Source organism: Ictidomys tridecemlineatus, chromosome 13 (assembly GCF_052094955.1).
Source record: "Ictidomys tridecemlineatus isolate mIctTri1 chromosome 13, mIctTri1.hap1, whole genome shotgun sequence".
Taxonomy (NCBI): domain Eukaryota; kingdom Metazoa; phylum Chordata; class Mammalia; order Rodentia; family Sciuridae; genus Ictidomys; species Ictidomys tridecemlineatus.
The window spans coordinates 23,342,952-23,363,233 of NC_135489.1; the positions used below are offsets into that span (position 1 = coordinate 23,342,952).

Genomic DNA, 20,282 nt, shown 5'->3' on the forward strand with positions numbered 1-20,282 from the left:
GCAGACCAAAGGCACGTTTAGCCTCGCACAGAGGCCATCTCCCCCCAAGCCCCTCCTGGGGGGACCTGTTTACATCAGAAGCCCACTGTTTGTGCTTGTGCCAGGACCCCATACAGTGCTCTCCCCACTGTGGCTCTTGGGAGGGAGACGCACCCTCCCTCCCAGCGCGCCACCGCCCCCTTCCCAGGTTCCCGCGGAGGGAGCTGCTGGTTGGCGGGGGCAGAGAAAGCAGAACTCTCTAGCCCTGGGCAGAGGTTCGCGGGGAGAGTGGTGAATAAAGTGTCACCTAGGATAAGGAAGCGCGCAAACCCAGACCGTTGCTTCGCCTCCCCAGCGGACTACTTGTGGAAGAGATCACAGGCACAAATCAAGCGGTTCACTGCACCCCCCGTAGGGTAGAACTGGAGTGCGCAGGCGCCACCTGGATGGGCAGCGTGGGTAAGATGCGCCGGCAGGGGAAGCGAGGACCGCAGGCGCCACAGCAGGCCCCTCTAGCCTCTGACCCGGGCGCTTGACGCAGTTGGAGACAGTACGCAGGCGCAGCAGATCCTCGACAAGGCGCGCGCCGCTGTGGAGCCTCAGTGCGCAGGCGCGGGAGTCTCCCCTCTAAGGGCACGCGCCGTCAGGGCAGCGCGCAGGTGTCACGTCGTGGGTGGAGCCCGAGAGGCAGGCGGCGGATTTCCGGTTCCGGGAGCAGCGAACGGCCGCGGAGACGACAGCTACCGCTTACGAGAAGACTACTTCGGAGGAGGAAGAGGAATTAGGGCAGGCGGGACGCGCAGACGGGACCCTCACCATGGGTCCTCAGGCCTAGGGCGGCGGAAGCTACCGGCCTGGTGCCAAGCTGGTGAGATAGCCGTGGGAGTGGAAATGGAGAGCGCTCAGGCGGAGAATGGGAAGGAATTGAGGCTCGGAACCCTGCCGGGGAGGAATGAAAAGTCCTCAGGCTGAGGAGGTGGAGGAATGGCGGCGCCGGAGTATTGAAAGGGAGGTCTGGAAGGATTTAGGTGGAGGACGGGAAGAAATATGGCTCAGAATGCTGACAGGAGTGTCGGGATCCTGGGAAAGAAGACAAGAGAAGAATGAGGAAGATCAGAACGCCTAAGGGGAGATATCGGGCTTCTCAAGGAGAGAGAGATGGGGGTTCAGAACGTTGAAAAGAAGAAATAAGGGGCCTTTGGCCAGATGACAAGAGGAAATGTTAGGGTTGGAATACTGAAAGGAAGGAGGAGAACTTCCATGCAGGACTAGAAAGAAGGGGGGGCGGTGTCATAGGCTGACCAGGGATGTCATGATCCTGGACACAAAGGTGGGGAATATGTGTGTGTTGGGAGAAATCAGAATTTCTCAGGCTGATAAGAGAAGAATGGAGGTTGAGAAAGTTGAAGGGGAAGAGGGATGACTTTTTGGCTGTAGAGGAGAGACATAGGTTTTTTCTTTGTGCTTGGGGAGGAACTATGGGTCAGAACCCTGAGAGAGGAAAGAAATAAGGCTTGCCGAGCTCTTGTGCTGAAGAAGGGGAGACATGGGGGCTTCCAGGCTGAGGAATGGAAAGAATATGGTGGCGTTGGGGTCTGTCTCAGGGAAGGTCTATGGTGAAGGTTATAACTCTGAAATAGTAGGCTAAGAAGTATCACATGTGGGGAAGAAAAGGAACAGTTAAAACAGTGAAAGAGAAATTGGAAAATTGTGGGTTAAAGAAGCAGGGAATGGGAGTTCAGAACACTAAAATAGTCGACTAAAACCAAGCAAAATGGGACCTCTTGTACTGAACTTTGCAAGTATTAGGGGCAGGTCTTAGGGTGATAAGAGGAAGAATAAGGACTATTAGGTGAAAGACAGCTAGTGTCTTCTGTAGGAAGGACAGGTAGAGATGACCGGGGTGGGGGATAAGTTTCTTGGGTTGACAGTGAAGGGAAACAGAGGAAAACGAGAGATAGGTAAGGGAAATGAAAAATGGGACCAGGCAGAGATACATATGAGAGTTTATTTGTCAGAGCTGACAAATAAAGGCCATCTCTCTATAGTGGAGAGAGGCAAAATAGGCTTGGGTTCCGGGTGGTTAGGGGTTGGGTTGGTATGCGGGAGTGGTGAGCCTTTCTCAGAAACACCTTTGGGCAGGAAAGCAAAACTTTTTCCTTAAAATGGCTGCCTAGATGCTAAGCGAGGACCTTATATTCCCCCCCTTTTTATTGTTTATTGGGCCCCTTAGGGAATGGGAACATATGTCAATCTTCTGTGACTGCTTCCTGCTGGGAAGGGGCAGCATTTGAGTTGTCAGTAGGGGCTTAGGATGTCATTGAAATGATGATGAAAGTTGAGTGGTGGTGGAATGCTGCCCTTGGCTGCCTAATTTTGGTGAGCTGAGTAGGGAGATAGGCAGTCTATATAGAAGCTCAAAAGGGGAGAAGTTGAGTGCTTCTTTGGGAGGGCCCTAACCTAAGAAGAGCCAAGGGAAGGAGTTTAGTCCAATCTAAATGTAATTCAAGGGATAATTTAGTGAAACTGTTCTTCAAGGTTCAGTTGGTACGTTTCACCTTTCCAGAGGACTAAGGATGATAAGAGATATGAAAATGCCAGGAGATGTTGAGTGCCTTAGCTCAGACCTTGAAATATGGGAAGTAAATTCAGGATGATTATCAGACTGGAGCAAGGAGGTTGAGGCCGAATCGAGGAAGAATGTGTTCAATCTAGGAAGAATGCTGGCCACTGTGGGAGCACGCTGTGGTAGGAAAAGTCTCAACCCATCCCGAGAAGGTGTTGATGAGTACCAAGAGAAATTGGTACCGCTTGACGGGGGCATATGGGAGAAATCCACTTGCCAATCAGAGCAAGGGAGCTGTCCTCTTGCCTGGTTTAAAGGGAAGGCAGGTGGGCAGAGATTGGAGGTGGGATTGTCTTTTTTGGCAGATTTCACATGAGGCAGAGAGGGTAGAAAGAAATTGTAGGTCTTCTCGAGAGAGTTTAAGGTGGAAAGTGAGAAATTGTTTTAAAGATGTGGTATTAGGGTGAAAGAGGTTTTGAAGGAAGGTAAGTATCTGTTGAGTGTCAGGTGGTGAAGAATCCATTAGGGAACTAGCAAGGCAGAGGACTGAAGGTGGAGTTCACTGTTGGAGGGCAGAGTCTGCATTGTTGTTGTCTAGTTTCACAAAGGAGGTGTCTGTCTTACGAGTTTTACAATGTGAGATGCTGATGGCAGTGGGAAACTTTGAGGCCTGAAGGAGATCAGAGATAAAGGGGGCATTAGTAATTGAGGTTCCTTTGGTGGTAAGGAATCCACTCTCCTTCCAAATAAGATGGGATCTTTCATCAGAGAAACCTGTAGAGATAAAAGGCAACAGGGTGTAAGGAATGTAAGCCCTTATGTGAATGGGCTCGTAGTAGGAAGCAATTGGACTTGAAATATCCAGATAGTATGGTCCACCTTGGAAGCGGGTAATGGGAAAGCACTGGCAGACAGAATAGGGGATGGTCCTAAGGTAAGGGTGAGGATCAGGGGAGCAGCTGGCAAGTCTGGATGGAAGCATATATGAGGGGAGAAGGAAAGCATAGCCCCCAACTTTGTGAGGATGTCCCTTCCCAAAAGGGGAACAGGGCACTGTGGGATGACCAAAAAGGAGTGGGTAAAAATTAGAGAGCCAAAAGTGCAAACAAGGCTAGGTGTCTGTAAGGGTTGATAGTAGGCCCCCAGAACTCCTTGAGGACTGAATATGTAGCCCTGGTGTATAGGAGGAAGGAGACAGGCCTACCTGAAATATGCAGAATTACCCTGGTTTCCATTGGAGTGATGGTAATGGTTGGGTGATGGGGACCTGGGACTCGTCAGTCTTCTGTAGCCAGTCCCAAGAGTTGGAAAGAGGAACCAGAAGGGCTCGATGGCCAGGGGCTGCCAAGGAGTCAGGGATAGTCAATGGCCAAGTGTCCCTCTTAATGGCATTTAGGACAAGGGCCTGGAGGCTTGCAAGGCTTGGGACATATATGAGTACAGTGACCCATCTGACCACATTTAAAACAGTCCAAGCAGTCCCAAGGGACCCTTCTGTGAGCAAGTGGAACCAGGAACAGATACTAAGGCCGGACTGATGGCTTGAGCGAGCATCTGATATTTCTGCTTCTGGGCCTTCTTGTCTCTGTCATTATATACCTTGAAGGCCACTTCCAGAACCTCAGCTTGGGAAGTTAGGGGCTCCCTTTTGAGGTACCTTAGTTTGGCCTTAATATTGGGGGAACTCTGGGAGAAAAGTAGGTCATTAGTAGTTATCTCCCATCTGGAGTCTCAGGGTCCAGATTAGTATATTGTAATATAGCCCTAGTCAGGTGATTTAAAAATGCTGAAGGTTTTCATTCTTATCTTGGATGACTTCCTGGAGGTTTTTATAATTGATATCCTTATGGGCTGCCTTTCTAAGTCCTGCCATGAGGCAAGTAATGAATTGGTTTCTACTAATTACTCCTCCAGGCGAATTATAATCCCAGTTGGGGTTCCAATCAGGGACCGCTTCAGTGCCAGTCTGGTGGGCAGGGAAGGTCTGATGTACCTCATCAACATAGTTTCTAGCTTGTTCCCAAACTTGCCTGCGCTCCTCGTGCAAGAGGGTGTTAGAAAAGATCATATGGACGTCATTGAAGGTCAAATCAAATGATTGAGTCAGATATGGAACTCTTTGATATATGTGGTGGGGCTTGAAGCAAAGGACCCAAGCCACTTTTCTATCTGTGAAAGATCTGACGGAGAGAAATCCAGATTACACCGTCTTCCCCAGCCCTCTTGTGGACAGGACACAGAGATGCAGGTTGGGCATTGGCAGCCTATGTAGCAGGAGTGAAGGGTGGAGGGGCCGAGGGGATATTTGCTGTGGCAGCTTCATCAGAAAGAGAATTGTGGTATGGTGGGGACACATCCACTGGGTTGAAGAGGGAGGAGTCCTGGGTAGGATTTTCTGTCCCTTTGGAGGCAGGAGTAGAGGAGGTGAGAGCTAAGAGGGCTTGTGCAAAAGAGCAAGTATTGCAGAGACAGGGCTTAGAATGTAGAGAAGAGAAGGCCTGAATATATGTTATCTCGTTGAATTTTCCTGAACGCTCTCAATAGTTAAAAAGATCTCTTATAATATTGGGATCTGGAGTGCTGTTAAGCAGCCATTTAGAGTCATTATCCAGTGGATAATGAGGCCAGATCTTTTTGTACACAAACAGATAGTTTGGGGGGACATTAGGTCTGGGCAGGGAGAGAGAGAGGGAGAAAGAGCGAGATACCTTAGGTTAATCAAGTAGCAGCTAGGGGACTATGGGAGGGAATGGTTGAGGAGGAGCTGCCTATGGTGAGACGCAGGAGATGAGTTTAGAGGAGGAGCATCCCCCAGTCTCTAGTATTACCTAGTCAAGAGGACAGTTATGCTCAGGGTGTTGTTACCATTACTGGGTAAATGTTGGGGCAGGAGCCTGTAGAGGCACTTGGTCACCCCGCTAGGACTACATAGTAGAGGCAGAAGCCTGTAGAGATTAACCCAAGGTTGAGAGGTAGTCTCACCAAGAACAACTCCCAGTTGCCCTCGGTGGTTTTTTTTCTCAAAACCCAGAACCCAAATAAAAGACCACCTATAGAGTCGTTAGACAGTAGAGATCAGCTGCATCTGTGAAAGGTGTGGCTAGGGGTGCCCCCCACCACACAGTAACTCTGGAAATACATCATGTTTAGTGGTCATTTCCCGGGACGATTTTTGTTTAGGTCCCAGAAACAGAAGTCTTAACTGGAATGTCTGGTGGTGGGTGCGGAGAACAATTCAGCAGAATGGAGGGTCTGGTCCCACAATAGAATTCATATTGAGGCCTGGGGCTGCTCATTGACCCTCAAAGAGGGGAGTGGGCACACTGGGGAACCAATTCTAGGTTTTGGCACCAAAATGAAGGGAAATTGAGGAACGAGAGACAGGTAAGCAAGAAATGAAAGACAGAGACCAGGCAGAGATACACACAAGAGTTTGTCAGAGCTGACGGAATAAAGGCCATCTCTCTATAGTGGAGAGAGGCAAAACAGGCTTGATTTCCAGGACTTTTATGGGGCAGGCTCAGAAATCAGAGCTGGGCGGGTCCTAATGTGGGTGGTTAGGGGTTGGTTGCTATGGGGGAGTTGTGAGCCTTTCTCAGAAATACCCTTGGACAAGAAAGCGAAACTTTTTCCTTAAAATGGAGGCTGTCACTTAAGATGGCTGTCTTGATGCTAAGCAGGGACCTTATAGGCAGTGAATGAAATGATGTGCTTTCAGTTTGAAGATGAAGAGAAGTAGGGAATCAGTTCACTGAAGATTGAGAGCAGTGGAGGCTAGCAAGTCAAGGAATAGGAGGAATGAGGAGCTCTTGGGCCCAGGACAGGGAAGAAGGGTGAGAATGGAGAATTTTCTCTTCTCATATGTGTGTGCCACTATCTGCTGTGGCAGGTCCTAGGTTTCAGGCATGCATTACAGGATATCAGTTATTTGTGTGGCCTGGGGCAGTTTGCCCTTCCTGAAGCCTTGATTTCTCCTATACCCTCCTCTTCCCACACCTTACAGGCTGCTACTACATTTGGAAGCCTCCATGGCTGAAGACTGGCTGGACTGCCCAGCCCTGGGCCCTGGCTGGAAACGTCGTGAGGTCTATCGCAAGTCAGGGGTCACCTGTGGACGTTCAGACACCTATTACCAGAGGTAATAGATGGGTTGTGGTCAGAATTGGGTGGGGTTAAGCCTGGTTAGGGGCAGGGTAAAAGGGTGTGGTTAACTTTGTGGGTGGAGTTTAAATTATACATATAGTCAGTCCTTATTATTTAAAGTTTTCATATTTGCAAATTCACCTATTTAATAAAATTTATTTGACCAAAGTCAATACGGTGCTTTCGTGGTTATTCACAGACATTCACAGAGCAGTGAAAAATTTGAGTCATCCAATGCACATGTTCCCAGCCAAGGTTGAACAAGGCCTTTCTGTTTCAGCTTCCATATTGTAAACAAGCATTCCTTTTCGTGGTCTATTTAGTGCCATATTTTTTCCCATTTTCATGCTATTTTGTTGGTGGTTTAACTGTTTAAAATAAAGCCTGAATATATAGTGCTGAAGTACGGTCTAGTGTTGAGTGCAAGAAGGCTGTGATGTGCTTTGCCCAGAAAATACGTGTCAGATAAGCTTCCTTCAGGCATGAATTAAAAATGTTGTTATCTGTGACTTCAATGTTATGGACCCGAAATACTGTATAAACATATACCGTACATCCAGAAAAAGAAGAGGAAACTTGTATGTGAGGACACATTGGGAAGTAAAAAAAGTAACATTTGTGGTACCTAATGAAGCTGTGGAAAAGATTTAGGAAAGCAGCTAAATCTGTGAATCCATGAAATGATGAGCAATAAAGCATAGTGAACAGCACTGTTATGAGAAACACCAGAAAGATACGTTATCCAGCATTGGGAAAATATAAACCCATCTCAGCTAGTGCTGGTTGGCTTACACATTTTAAAAGATTATTGATATGGTATGAAAATTGTTTAAATTGCATGTAGTGCAGGAGCTACAGATGAGGAGTTGGGGGGGGATCTGGAAAATACTTACAAAGTGTTATATGAGAAAAGGTTTATATAGAAGAAGGTTTTTAATGCCAGTGAGACTGATTTGTTTTGATGGAACAGTGGTAAGCCAATCTGTGTGATGAAAACAGCCTCTAAATCCCCTGGCTTTGAGACATTCAAAACCTAAGCAATAATTTGTAAGAAAAATAAGGTGTCTTTAAACAGAAACACATTAAAAAGGATTATATTTTGATCATTGAATAAAAATGAGGCCAAAGACTTGCTGGACCCTAACCCTGTATTTGTCCCACGGACCAGTGTTTTCTTATTAATTCTGGGTTCTTGGCAGTTTTATAGAACATAACTACCAGGAATAATGAGAATTGACGTAATTACATATACAGATGTTTATAAACCTTTTACATATGTTTTAGAATTATTAACAATACAGTTAACTAAGCTTTTTACTCTAATTTTCTTTTTGTATTAAAGTTTACATTTCCCTAGAGGAAAATAGTAAAACTGCAAATATGATTTCTATCTTTTTATGTTTAGTTCTAATTTTTTCACATATTTATATACTCGTATTAACCTCTCAAAACTTAAAATTTAATTGTCAGGAATTATAAGAGATCCAAGATTTTACCCTACTTTGGATAAGATAACAAGTGAATGAATGCTGATAGGAAATATGAGACTCCTGGGTCAGAAATGAAAGAATTTATTATATCAGCAACAGGATCCAGTGCAAGTTCCCTGAATCCCAATTCCCACAGTGAATGAAGAGGGCTAAATAGCATATGCACTGCATGTCAGTGGGTTGTATTATAGAAAAGAAACCCTGAGCTTATAATATTAAGACAATATGCTTTCCTCTTCCTCCAGAAGGAGACCCTGTCTTATCTTCCAAGGTCTGTCTTAGAAACATCCTTGAAAAAATAGTTTATTATAAAGGACAACTGATGCCTCTTATGAGACATGCAGAAATGGAGACTCATGGAGTAACCTTTCAGTATCTCAGCATCAACTACTTGGCACTTTATATTTTATGTATAGTTTTTTTTTTTTTTTTGTACTGGGGATTGAACCCAGGGGTGCTTTACTACTAAGCTACGTCCCAAGCCTTTTAAACTTTTTAAATTTTGAGACAGGGTCTTGCTGGTTTGTTAAGTTCCTAAGGCTGGCCTCGAACTTAGAATCCTCCTTTTTCAAAATTCTGATTCGTGTGTCACTGCACCTGGATGTAGTTAATATTTTTATGTGCTTTTTTAAAAATATTTTTTTTAGTTGTTGATAGACCTTTATTTTATTTATTTATATGTGGTGCTGAGAATTAAACCCAGTGCCTCACACAGGCAAGTGCACTACCGTTGAGCCCCAGCCCCAGTCCTTCATGTGCTTTTTAAACATTTCTGTTAGAATTTTCTTTGCTTGATTATGCATTTGGCATATAATACTTAAATATTTACATGTTATGTATTTGTGTTCTTATTTGTGTTAATTTTTACTCATAAAAAGTATTTTCTTTTTTTTTAAGAATTTTTTTTAAAGAGAGAGGGGGAGAGAGAATTTTAATATTTATTATTTATCGGCAGACTCAACATCTTTGTTTGTATGTGGTGCTGAGAATCAAACCCGGGCCGCACGCATGCCAGGCGAGTGCGCTACCGCTTGAGCCACATCCCCAGCCCATAAAAAGTATTTTCAATACCATTAGTGCCATGTGTCTGTGTTTTATACAGTTGTGTTAGTGATGGGAATACATTAGGAGAAATGCATCATTAGGTGATTTTATTACACAAACCTCATGGAGTACAGTTTTCACAAATTTAGATTGTATAACCTCTACATGCCTAGGCTGAGGAGTGTGTTCTGAGAAATGTGATATTAGAAGATTTCATCATGTGAACCTTATGGAATGTACTTCTATAAACTAGGTTATCCCCCCTCAAACCTTCCCACAGGGAAGAGGACTGGGGATTGAACCTAGAGGCTCATACATGCCAGCACAAGTACTCTACTAAAGAGCTGCATTACCAACCTTTTTTATTTTATTTTGAAACAGGGTCTTGCTAAGTTGCTGAGACTGGCCTTGGACTTGAGATCCTCCTGACCCAGCCTCCTGAGTAACTGGGATTATGTAGGAATGCACCACTGTGCCTCACCATGCAATATAGTCTATGGGATGATATTTATATATGCTGTTTGCAGTTGATCCTTGTGCAGTGCATAACTATGTATGCTGAATCCTGTTGCTCCTAAGGCTATGATAAAATGAGATCAAATCAAACACAAGAGAAAATGATGAAATTGAGAAATGTAGCAAATGTGAGAGATGAGGCTGCTGCTCTCCCCACATGGTGTACTGTTTTAAAGCAAACTAAAAAAGTAGGAATGCACTCTAAAATAATGATAAAATGTGCAGCAAAGGGGCTGGGGATATAGCTCAATGGTAGAGTGCTTTCCTAGCAAGTGAAATCCTGGGTTCAATCCCACTACCACACACAAAAATAGCAAGTACATAAACCAGGAGTAGTCATTTATTAAGTATATTTATTAAGTAGTACATACTGTATGTAATTATATGGGCTATACAACTGGCAGTGCTGTAGATTTGTTTACATCAGCATCACCATAAAAATGAGTAATGTGTTTTGCTTGACATTACAATGGCCATGATGTCACTAGGCAATAGATTTTTCAGCTCTATTATAATCTTTATTGGATCACCTTACAGTGTACAATCTGCTGTGGACTGAAACGTCATTATATTAGCTCATGACTGTAGTATTTATTAATGTTTGTAAACATGCTGATATTTTTATTCATCTGTTCCTTTACTCACAGTTGGTTGGGGTGGGATCTGGATGGGGCTCACAGGCCAATTCCAGGGTGCCTCTTGAATCCCACTAGCCTTATAGGAGGGTGAGCTGGGTGGAACTACATTGGCTTCACCTTGGTGCCAACTCATCCTGGCCCATCCTCAGCCCCACAGGAGACAGGATCCGAAGCAAAGTTGAGCTGACTCGATACCTGGGCCCTGCATGTGACCTCACCCTCTTCGACTTCAAACAAGGCATCTTGTGCTATCCAACCCCCAAGGTACTTCACAATGAATCCAGGCAAGGGTAACTGTGCCACCTGACACCCATGCACTGATCCACATTCCTCGTGCCCTCACTCATCTTCAGGTCCAATCTGTGGCTGTCCCCAGCAAGAAGCGGAAAAAGCCTGCAAGATCCGCCAAAACTCGGAAACGTCAGGTTGCACCCCAGAGGACTGAGGTCAGGAAGGAGAGAAAGGAGAGGAAAGAGACCCAAGAGGATGAGACCAAGGCTGATACTGACACAATCCCAGCTTCATTCCCTGCACCTGGGTGAGTATTGGCCTAAAGTGAACCAGATGGGAGAGATTTGTGATGGTACTGTTAAGGCCCCATATCTGTCTTTTCCATTGCAGGTGCTGTGAGAACTGTGGAATCAGCTTCTCAGGGGATGGTTCTGGAAGGCAGCGGCTCAAGACATTGTGCAAAGACTGCCGAGGTGAGTGGCCCTCTAGGATGGGACATAAAAAACATGAGCCAGGACAGGACCAGTGTCAGGCTAGGCTGGAAGTTGAGGAGACTACTGGCATGGGTGGAGGTTGGATGTTGGAAGTATGAAGCATGGGTACAAGTTGAATATGGAAGTCAGGGCTGAGGTGGTGGGTAAGGCCAGGTGTCAGTTGCTCCCTTCCCATTTCTCTCTCTCCCTATCCCCCAGCACAGAGAATTGCCTTCAATCGCGAGCAGAGAATGTTTAAGGTAAGTACATGTGCTTCCTCTTCACAACCCTGCAGTAGGACCAAGATGTGATGAAGCTGGTGGATGTTGTGATGGGTCAGTCATAGAGCCATAGGGTGCAGGAATCCTTTTATAGGGAACTCTCCATGGATTGGTTACCAACTCAGTGATGGGAATTAATTGGGGTATCTGTCAATAGATATTGTGATGAAATCAACAGGGAACCAGTAGACATAGTAGTGGTTTCAGTATGGGCAGCTAATCTGTATTTATTAGATAATAGTGATGAGGTTAATGATAGTGATGGGAGCTAGTGTCAGATCAGCAGACATGGGAGAGCAGGGGGCTTGGAGCCACCCTACTTAGGCCTGTAACCTCACTTCACCATTTCTGGCAGCGTGTGGGCTGTGGAGAGTGCACAGCCTGTCGGGTAACTGAAGACTGTGGGGCCTGCTCCACCTGCCTCCTGCAGCTACCCCATGATGTGGCCTCAGGGCTGTTCTGCAAGTGTGAGAGGAGACGCTGCCTCCGGATTGTGCAGAGGGTGAGTTGGGCAGGTGGGGTGGGCCCAAGGCTCACCCCAGCCCCTGGCCCTCATAGCCCTGACCCCATGCATCACACCTCCGGCCCCCCCCCACAGAGCCGAGGGTGTGGAGTGTGCCGGGGCTGTCAGACCCAAGAGGACTGTGGCCATTGCCGAGTCTGCCTTCGCCCTCCCCGCCCTGGTCTCAGGCGCCAGTGGAGGTGTGTGCAGCGGCGCTGCCTTCGGGTGAGTCAGGCTGGAGGGACCAGCACTGGCCTGGCCGGGCCAGAGCTCGTTCTGTTATTAAAAGTTGCCACTGCTGCTGCTGCTTCCTCCCAACCTGGCCTTGCCTAACTCATGTCTTTCTTTTCCCTCCCACCCCACATTCACCTCCCTGACCTCACCTACCTGTCTTTATATGCCAGCACCTTGCTCACTGCCACCTTCGCCATCATTGGCGGTGTCAGTAATACCCCCCCTAGCGGTGACTCCCCATGCTGTGAGTGCCCCACAGCACACACTTTCTACCTGTCCCATGCATGCTTTCTGCAATTTAAGGGATTCTGTGTTTGCCTGGTGCCATTAAGCCCTAATCAACTCTTTTGGCTGTCTCCCAGGGTAAACGTAGATGCCACAGGGGAGGCCGTGACTCCAAGATGACTGCCCGACGACACTCTCGAGCTCAGCCAGTGCCTATTCTTCCCACACTGCAGCCTCCAGAACCCCCAGAGCCCATGGAGCTGGTAAGATTTCAGTGGGCAGGGGAAAGCACAACCTTCACCTTTTCCCAGTACCTACCCTGACCTCACCCCATTTGCCTCTGCAGCACAACAACTCCCCGGTGCCCTCACCTCCTGCTGAGTTCATCTATTACTGTGTAGACGAGGACGAGCTAGTGAGTGGCCCTACCCTACCTGGATAAGCCTAGACTCTCAAGATGCTTGGTTAACCCAAGGAAGGAGATGGGTACCAGGATGGGATGAGCAATAATGGAGGGGAGGAATGACCTGGGATCAGCAGGTGCAGTGAGAGTGCCTAATGTCAGATGAACCAACACTTGGTGGTTAATGCAGGACCAGCACACCCATGATAGGTCTGATAGAGGAGCAGGTAGCATAGTGACTGGAGTTCATGTAGGATGAGCAGACATAGCTGACATGGTGATTGAAGCCAGTGGGGTCTGCTGGAAGTGAGGAATCAAAGACAGCGTTGCTAGCTGCACTGTGATGGAGCATCCATAGTTCTAATGTTATTGGACTTGCAAACACTGATTTATGGCAAATGGAAAGTCAGCAGGTTGAGATTAGTGTGCAGCTGGTTCCCTTGATAGAGCTAAAAGAACACCAGAAATAGTAGTGGAATGGGTGTTGAGGATGGCCTCTCCTAGTCCTAGTGACAGCACCACCATTCCCCCCCACCAGCAGCCCTACACGAACCGCCGGCAGAACCGCAAGTGCGGGGCCTGTGCAGCCTGCCTACGGCGGATGGACTGTGGCCGCTGCGACTTCTGCTGCGACAAGCCCAAATTCGGGGGCAGCAACCAGAAGCGCCAGAAGTGTCGTTGGCGCCAATGCCTGCAGTTTGCCATGGTGGGTGGGGCAGAGGAAGGGTTAGGTGGAGGGCATAGGTTGGGCCAGGCACCCCAGTGTCTGAGAGTGGTGGGCAGGCCTGGTAGGTGGTTGGGTGGTACAGTGGCTCTGGCAAAGAATTAGCAGACCTTGTGCTGGGGTAGGAGTCTAGGTGGCACTGGCATTGCTAATGGAAACTGGTAGGCTCAGTGATAAGGGCTCATGTAAGTAGATTTCTGTGCTGGGACTAATGGGAGGTTAGTATACACATTGAACAGTGCAGGGTGGGTGGGGCCAGTCAAGGCAGCAGGTGGCCATAGTACTCCCATCTTTTCTTACAGAAGCGGCTGCTGCCCAGTATTGGGTCAGAGTCCGAGGAGGGGGCAGGATCACCTCTACTTCACCCTCGTCGAAAGAGACCAGGTTCTGTTCAACGGCCCCACCTGGCCCCCACCCTGAAGCCCCCTTTGGCTACTCGCACAGCCCGACTAGGCCGTGCTCAGCCTCCAATGAAACAGGAAGCAGGTGCTAGCTTTGTACTACCCCCTCCTGGCACTGACCTTGTGTTTTTACGGGAGGGTGCCAGCAGTCCTGTGCAGGTGCCTGGCCCTGCTACAGCTTCCACAGAAGCCCCATTGCAGGTGAGAGTCCTATCTTATCCTCCCTTTACTATCCCACTCAGCCTGATATCAGGGTGCTAAGACCAAGTCTGCCACCATCCTCCCTCATGCAGGAAGCCCAGTGCTCTGGCCTGAGTTGGGTTGTGGCCTTACCTCAGGTAAAGCAAGAGAAAGCAGATGCCCAGGAAGAGTGGACATCGGATATAGCTGTCCTGACTTCTCCCACATTGCAACCTGGCTGCCCTAGCAAGGTGGGAACAGTGATGGGTGTTCTTTTGGTGCCATAGTGGGATGGTCTATAAGCAGAGTAGTGGTGAGCCATGATGGTGGCACTGTGAGCAGGGTAGGTGCAACTAGATACCCACTTTAGTTCAATTAACAGGAAAATGAAGGCTAGTGAAGAATGGGAAAGATTTGTAGGCAGAAAGGTGGCATTTCTGTGCTGAACTATGATGGAAGTGGGATCTGTCAACAAGTGACCATTTGGCTGACAGACTTTCCTTAGGCCAACCCTATCCTTCTAACCGCTGCCCTTCCCCTGCTTCTCTCAGGCAATAGACCTGTGCCTGCCACCAGTGAAGCAAGAGCCACCTGACCCTGAGGAGGGAAAGGAGGAGAACAAGGATGGCTGTGTCTCCGAATCGGCCCCAGAGGAGGAGGTGGCAGGAGGGCCTGGCACGCCCGTGGTCAGTGCTGGGGGATGCCCTATCTTGCCCTGACCTTGTCTTAGCCCCTCCAGCCATGTTGACCCATGATGTTAATTCTTCCCTAGATCACGGAGATTTTCAGCCTGGGTGGAACCCGCTTCCGGGACACAGCAGTCTGGTTGCCAAGGTGTGCCCCACACAGTGAGGGGTGGGGATGGGGAGGGTGCCTGCCAGGTATGGACCCTGAGTTTTGAAAGTAGAGCCAGCAATTTGGGTACAGAAGGAGAAGAAGACCCACACTCACTAAACTGTTCACTACTGGTCAGGTGACAGGGTTTGTGCAATACCCTAGAACTTTTTCCAGAGTCTCGGCCCAGTAGTGTTCCAAGTCAGGGTCTACTTTGGTGGGAGGGGGAGAAGACCTGATGCCATGTGATGAGATTGAAAAAAAAAAGAAAGATTAGGAGAGTCTGGTGCCTACCTCTTTAAGAAAATTCTGTAGGGGTCAGACTTGATATATAAACTCTTATTCAGAAAAACAGCCTTTGGAATCTCCCAGAGACCCCTTGGTAGGCTGTCTCCTAAAGATGAGAACGAGCATATATCACAGAAATGACATTGGGCTATCCTGGGCAGTGAGGTTGGTAGAGGCTCTGGGTCCTGATCTGGGTCTGTGAGCTGGGTTCACACTCAGTTGTGTGACCTCTGGCTTGTCTTGTGCCTCCTGGAGTAGCCTCTATAGAAGGGCTCAGGCTACCTCCCTTGAGCCTTTCTTGTTGAGATTACTGTTTCAGCTGCTGAACAAAATTCCCTTTAGACCTGGCAATAGGATGAAGGGTAGGTTCCTATAAGAACTGGGGTGGCTGAAGGAGGACCATGGCATGCTGCCTCCTACAGAAGGTTGACAGGCCCTGCACAGAACCCCCAGACACAGGCAACAGAATCCAGTTCAAGCACTGGATTCCCCTGTTCCTATAAACCAGATCCATCTGTACCTGGGAGAGAGGTACTAACTGAGCCCCTGCTGGGTGTATAGTAGTGTAGAGAGATCCTACTCTAATTACACTGAGCCCTGTAAGGCTTGCCCTTCAGAAGAGACAAGATCCCTACCTGCAGGGAGCTTATCATTCCCTGTGCATGATGAAATCATTACATGCTACAGGGTAGGTGTTGGGCTGTCAGTATTGGTGGTTTGTAGAAGAAAGAAAGAGGTATAGGATGATTAAGGGAAAGTGGGTGGAGGATGCAGAATGGTAGGAAATGGTTTTGTGATGCTCCATCTTGCACATAGAAAACCTTATTCAACATACAGAACTGCTCCCTCTTCTCTAGGTCCAAGGACCTTAAAAAACCTGGAGCTAGAAAGCAGTAGACTGGAGGCTTCTGCAGACTGTAGGACTCAAGGTGATACATGCAGACCGGCTTTGTGAGAGACAACCCTGATCTACCAGGGGCTGGAAGGGGCTAGACTGGTTGCAGGGCTTGTATGTGGATCAACTGTAGGAGGAAAACCTACCAGCAAACCCAAGGAGCAGGCCTACTTCCTACTTGGAGCTTAGAGGAAACAAGCCCCAAAGGAGGAGAAAGTCAGGGGAGAAAGTTGATGCATCTGCTCCCGGGTCTGAGGGTGATGAGAAGTTGGGTGTTAGGGGTGGGGGAGCTGGGATGAGGAAGGGAATGTAATTAAAGCCACCACAAAGAACCTAAACAAGTCATCTTCATAAACAATTTTAAGTGGCTTCTGGATGAGACAGCAGTGTCTCTAAACATTTTCTCAGGGAGACAGCAATTGAAAATGCAATGTGAATAAATGAAAAAAGGAAAGGAACCGCTGTTTGGTGAACTCCTCCTATGGACCCATTTATTTAATCCTCAAAACAGTCTAAGAAGACATCGATTTTGTGCACTTCTGCCAATGAGAAAATTGAGATTCAAAAGATATGAACTTACACATTGTCAAAATCTAGTGTTGCTAGAACCTAGAATTATACCCAGGCTGTAAAACTTTGTTCTTCAAGCCACTAAACTGTTAACTGCAATCCTATGTGCAATAATGTGTAATACTGCAGTAATAGTTTCCAGTGACAATGAAGATATAGTGGATTGCTATTAATACTATAATAAATCCTTTACACTCCTGCCTTTAGCATGGTTTAGGGAGTTCTAAGGCTCTATTATGTGGACAGGATGATCTTTTCAGAGCACCTGTTCATCCAGAATCTGGGTTATCCATAGGCCCTGGATGCTGCATAGGATTCTTCAAACCCTAAAGGGTGTCCCTTCCCATTGGCTACTGTCTATTTAGTTGTTACCCTAACTGCCCCTCCTCAGTCAGAGCATTCTTTGGAACTAAAGCTGCCAGCCTGGCTCATCTTTCCTGACACTGTACATCTGCCCTCTGATGACCTTTGTGCTTGGTTCCTGTCCTTGGCCCAAATGTCTTCCCGGAGGCTGAATTCCTGCTTTGAATTCTGCCCAAGGGTCAGCCTGGCTCAGCCTTACCTCACTCTAATGCTTCATCCATGAAATGCCAAAAAGATTTGATATATAATTTGTTACTTAGTTTTACATGGCCAGGACTCAGGGAGTGCCTCCCTTGCCTACTCTAGTTCTAGCCCTGCAACTTTAGGTAATTGTGCTTTAGATTGGTCATTTCCCACTTCTAATTCACAAGATTCAACTCTCTTAACACTCTCCTATTCTTTGCCCTGCTCTACCTAGTTCAGCTATAGCCAAGAATAGATAATCTAATACTGCTTTATTCCTGCTAGGGAACCCTAGTAAGTCTATAATTCTGACAAGTGATGTTCTAAGGGAAATTTATTTAATTGGCATTCTGACTCATAAGTGAAGAGTGTGATTACCATGACCACCAAGAAACAGATGATGTATAATGTATATTTTAAGGGATTTATTAGAGGGATTGGACTTCACATAATTGTGGGAGCTGGTTAAACAGTCTCTGTAAGGCTGTTTTCTTTGCATCTAATGCTGGAGCTTAAAGTCTGCAGGGCAGGCAGTTGGGAAGGGAAGATGGATGTAAAGTGTGGGAGACGGAGGACACATTGGAGCCCATGAGCACAAGCTGGGACCCACATGGATTGCCTGGAACCTATGTCAGTCTCTCATCACCTCCTGCTTCAGTGATGTGGGTGTCCTGCAGAAGAAGTTGGTGCCCTTCCTCACAGAGTTAAATGTGCACCTGGCTCAGGATTAGAGAGGCTGAAGGAAGATCTCAGGGAAGGTGTAGCAGCTGCAGACCTGGCTGCAAGCCTCAGGGCTGCCCCACACCAAGGAGGTGAGCCTGCAGATAAGTGACAGCATGTGTGAACAGCAACAGCACTTTGGTGCCCCTGCACCAGCCTTCCAGCTGTAAACTATGTTACTGCTTCACTTCTGCCCTTCAGTTATCAGCCAGAATGCCTCATGTGGCCATCCTAACCAGAAGGGAAGGGAGTTCTGGGAAGCAGCCAAGATGATGCGTTGCAAAGCTAACCTGCTGTGAATCAGCTCCCAAGGGTCTCACTACTCAACTGACAATAACTTGATAAAACTACACTGCTGAAAACACAAAACTCAAGACAAATTCTATCAAGCCAGAACAAACTTGCTGGTCTTCAGCTATTTTTGTCATTCATTCAGGTATTAAGAACCTGGCCCAAAGTAGGCACTGTATTTAATACTGGGATACAGAAATGAGAAAAGATATGGTCCATGCAGTTTTATTAAATGCATCAATATATATATTACAAGTGGTGAATGGATTTCCAAATTTATCATAGAATTTAATGCTGAAAATGTAAAATTTAAGAAACTAAGGGGAGGCCAACCTTTGGGTGAAGATTGTTGGGCACCGTAGAAATTGGAAACAATTAAGTAACTGTTCTCTAACTGTTCTATTTTTGAATTATTTTTAAGGAGATTTTTATTGTCCTCTTTATAGATTTATATTGCTTAGTGTTTCTTTGGGGAGTGACTTGATGGTGATAGCAGTGATTGCCTCAAAGAAACTTGGTTAGTGGATGGCAGGATCAAAGTCAGTTCTATCCAAGGACCCCCAAGATGCATCATTTTCTAGGCCTCACAGGGTGGTTGGTGGCTAAAGGCTGAGGCGCTTTTGCTGCTGATACGCACATGGGCCCAGCCCTCCAATCTCCTCAGGGCGAGGGAGCCTGCCAGCAGTCAGTCCCTCCTTAGGGTGAGACTTACCACAAATGCCTCCCCCTGGACAGGGCCTGGAGGGAAGCAACTACCCCTTTCGAAGAGGTAAAGGACTAAAATCGAACTGGAGTTAAATAACCAGGCTCATCCAGGGTGAGGGTGCTGCACGGTCAACTCAGGAACCAGCGCTGAGACATCTGAGGGCAGCCGCCTGTCAGCATCAATTGGCTTCCCTGTCTGTCGCCTCCAAGAACTCATCGGGACCCTCTGGGCTGCACAACCTCGAGAGCACCCAACTGGCAGCCCAATCTCAGTGGCCTTTCCCAAACCCCGAGAGGATGGAGGGCACAGCATTTTCATTGCCTCACTTCTCTGAGGGTATATGGGCTGGGGAGGTTCCCCTCAGACCCACCCCTACAGGCCAGTCAGTGCCTGGGAGACTTAAAGATCAAGGATCCGCCCCCCAGGACGTCTTCCAGTGAATCCAGTAGACTTCCTAATTTCTTTCTTTTTTGTTTGTTTCAGGCTACGTAAACTCTTAGCAGTAAATGAAAATGAGTATTTTACGGAACTGCAATTGAAAGAAGAAGCATTATAGGAGAAAAATGAATTATTAAAAGATTATTAAAAGAGAAGAAAGACATTATTTTGTGGCTGAAAAGCTGAACCAGCAATTCAGGATATGGAATTCAAATCTAGAAATGTACCACATAGAAAACCGAAGTGGGTGAACTACAAATGATTAAGGAATGCTAATTTACAGTATACTGCGGCCTTAAGAAGGTATACACAGTTTGTACTTTGGTTACTGGTATACCTTCATAACTGGCGTAGTTACTGGTTTTTCCCTACTTGCTCTGGTGTTCTATGCTCAACCTCACTTTAGAATGGGAATGCCAAAGAGTCATTCTTAATTGGCTTTTATGTATTAACTACCTTCATGCTCTTGAGGGGAAATACAAATGTGGCTTCTACCTGTGCTGAGGTCTCTGCCAGATCCAGTTCCTGATCTGTGTTGCAGTTCTGCCAGGGATCCTGATTCTCAGGAAATGATCACCTGGACTTCTGAATTTGCATCCTGACCCAGGTCCACTGTGATTCCTTGATTCAGACTCTTTTTGGTCTTTTTTTTGCCCAGCCAGGTAATGCCACTGCCCCACCAGCTCATTTGATCTGCCCCCCTTCCTAAGAAAATCCTAAGTGTAAACCCTGGTTTCTGCCCAGTGCAGTAGGAAAATTTTATTAACAGATTATTATTACTGGTTGGGTAGTTTGATAAAGCACTTTGGCTCCCTGAGCCTTAATCCACTACGCTCTAAATGAGGATAATATCTGCTGTTCTGTCAACTCTGTAAGATATTTGTCAAGCTCCAAGGTTGTATCTGTAAAAATACCTTGCAAATTGTAAAAAAACAAAAAGCTACACAAATATAAGATGGTCCTG

At 46.9% G+C, this 20,282-nt stretch overlaps 1 protein-coding gene across 20 annotated transcripts; it reads left to right on the forward strand.

Moving 5' to 3' along the window:
* Nucleotides 1-649: 649 nt before the first annotated feature.
* Nucleotides 650-20,272, forward strand: LOC101964838 (methyl-CpG-binding domain protein 1). Of its 20 annotated transcripts, none has more exons than XM_005323071.5 (17): nucleotides 654-847; nucleotides 6,549-6,683; nucleotides 10,526-10,640; nucleotides 10,730-10,914; nucleotides 10,998-11,080; nucleotides 11,300-11,340; nucleotides 11,717-11,863; nucleotides 11,960-12,088; nucleotides 12,460-12,585; nucleotides 12,669-12,737; nucleotides 13,264-13,431; nucleotides 13,752-14,051; nucleotides 14,144-14,281; nucleotides 14,582-14,716; nucleotides 14,803-14,864; nucleotides 16,010-16,081; nucleotides 19,364-20,272. In XM_005323071.5, exons 2-16 carry the CDS (start codon nucleotides 6,574-6,576, stop codon nucleotides 16,047-16,049), a joined length of 1,848 nt encoding a protein of 615 aa, XP_005323128.1. In that variant the 5' UTR covers nucleotides 654-847; nucleotides 6,549-6,573; the 3' UTR covers nucleotides 16,050-16,081; nucleotides 19,364-20,272. The 20 variants fall into 20 exon arrangements, with proteins under 20 accessions (XP_077886172.1, XP_077886170.1, XP_077886174.1 ...); XM_078030040.1 differs by having other exon boundaries at nucleotides 13,267-13,431; XM_078030042.1 differs by lacking the exon at nucleotides 14,144-14,281 and having other exon boundaries at nucleotides 652-847.
* Nucleotides 20,273-20,282: the final 10 nt, after the last annotated feature.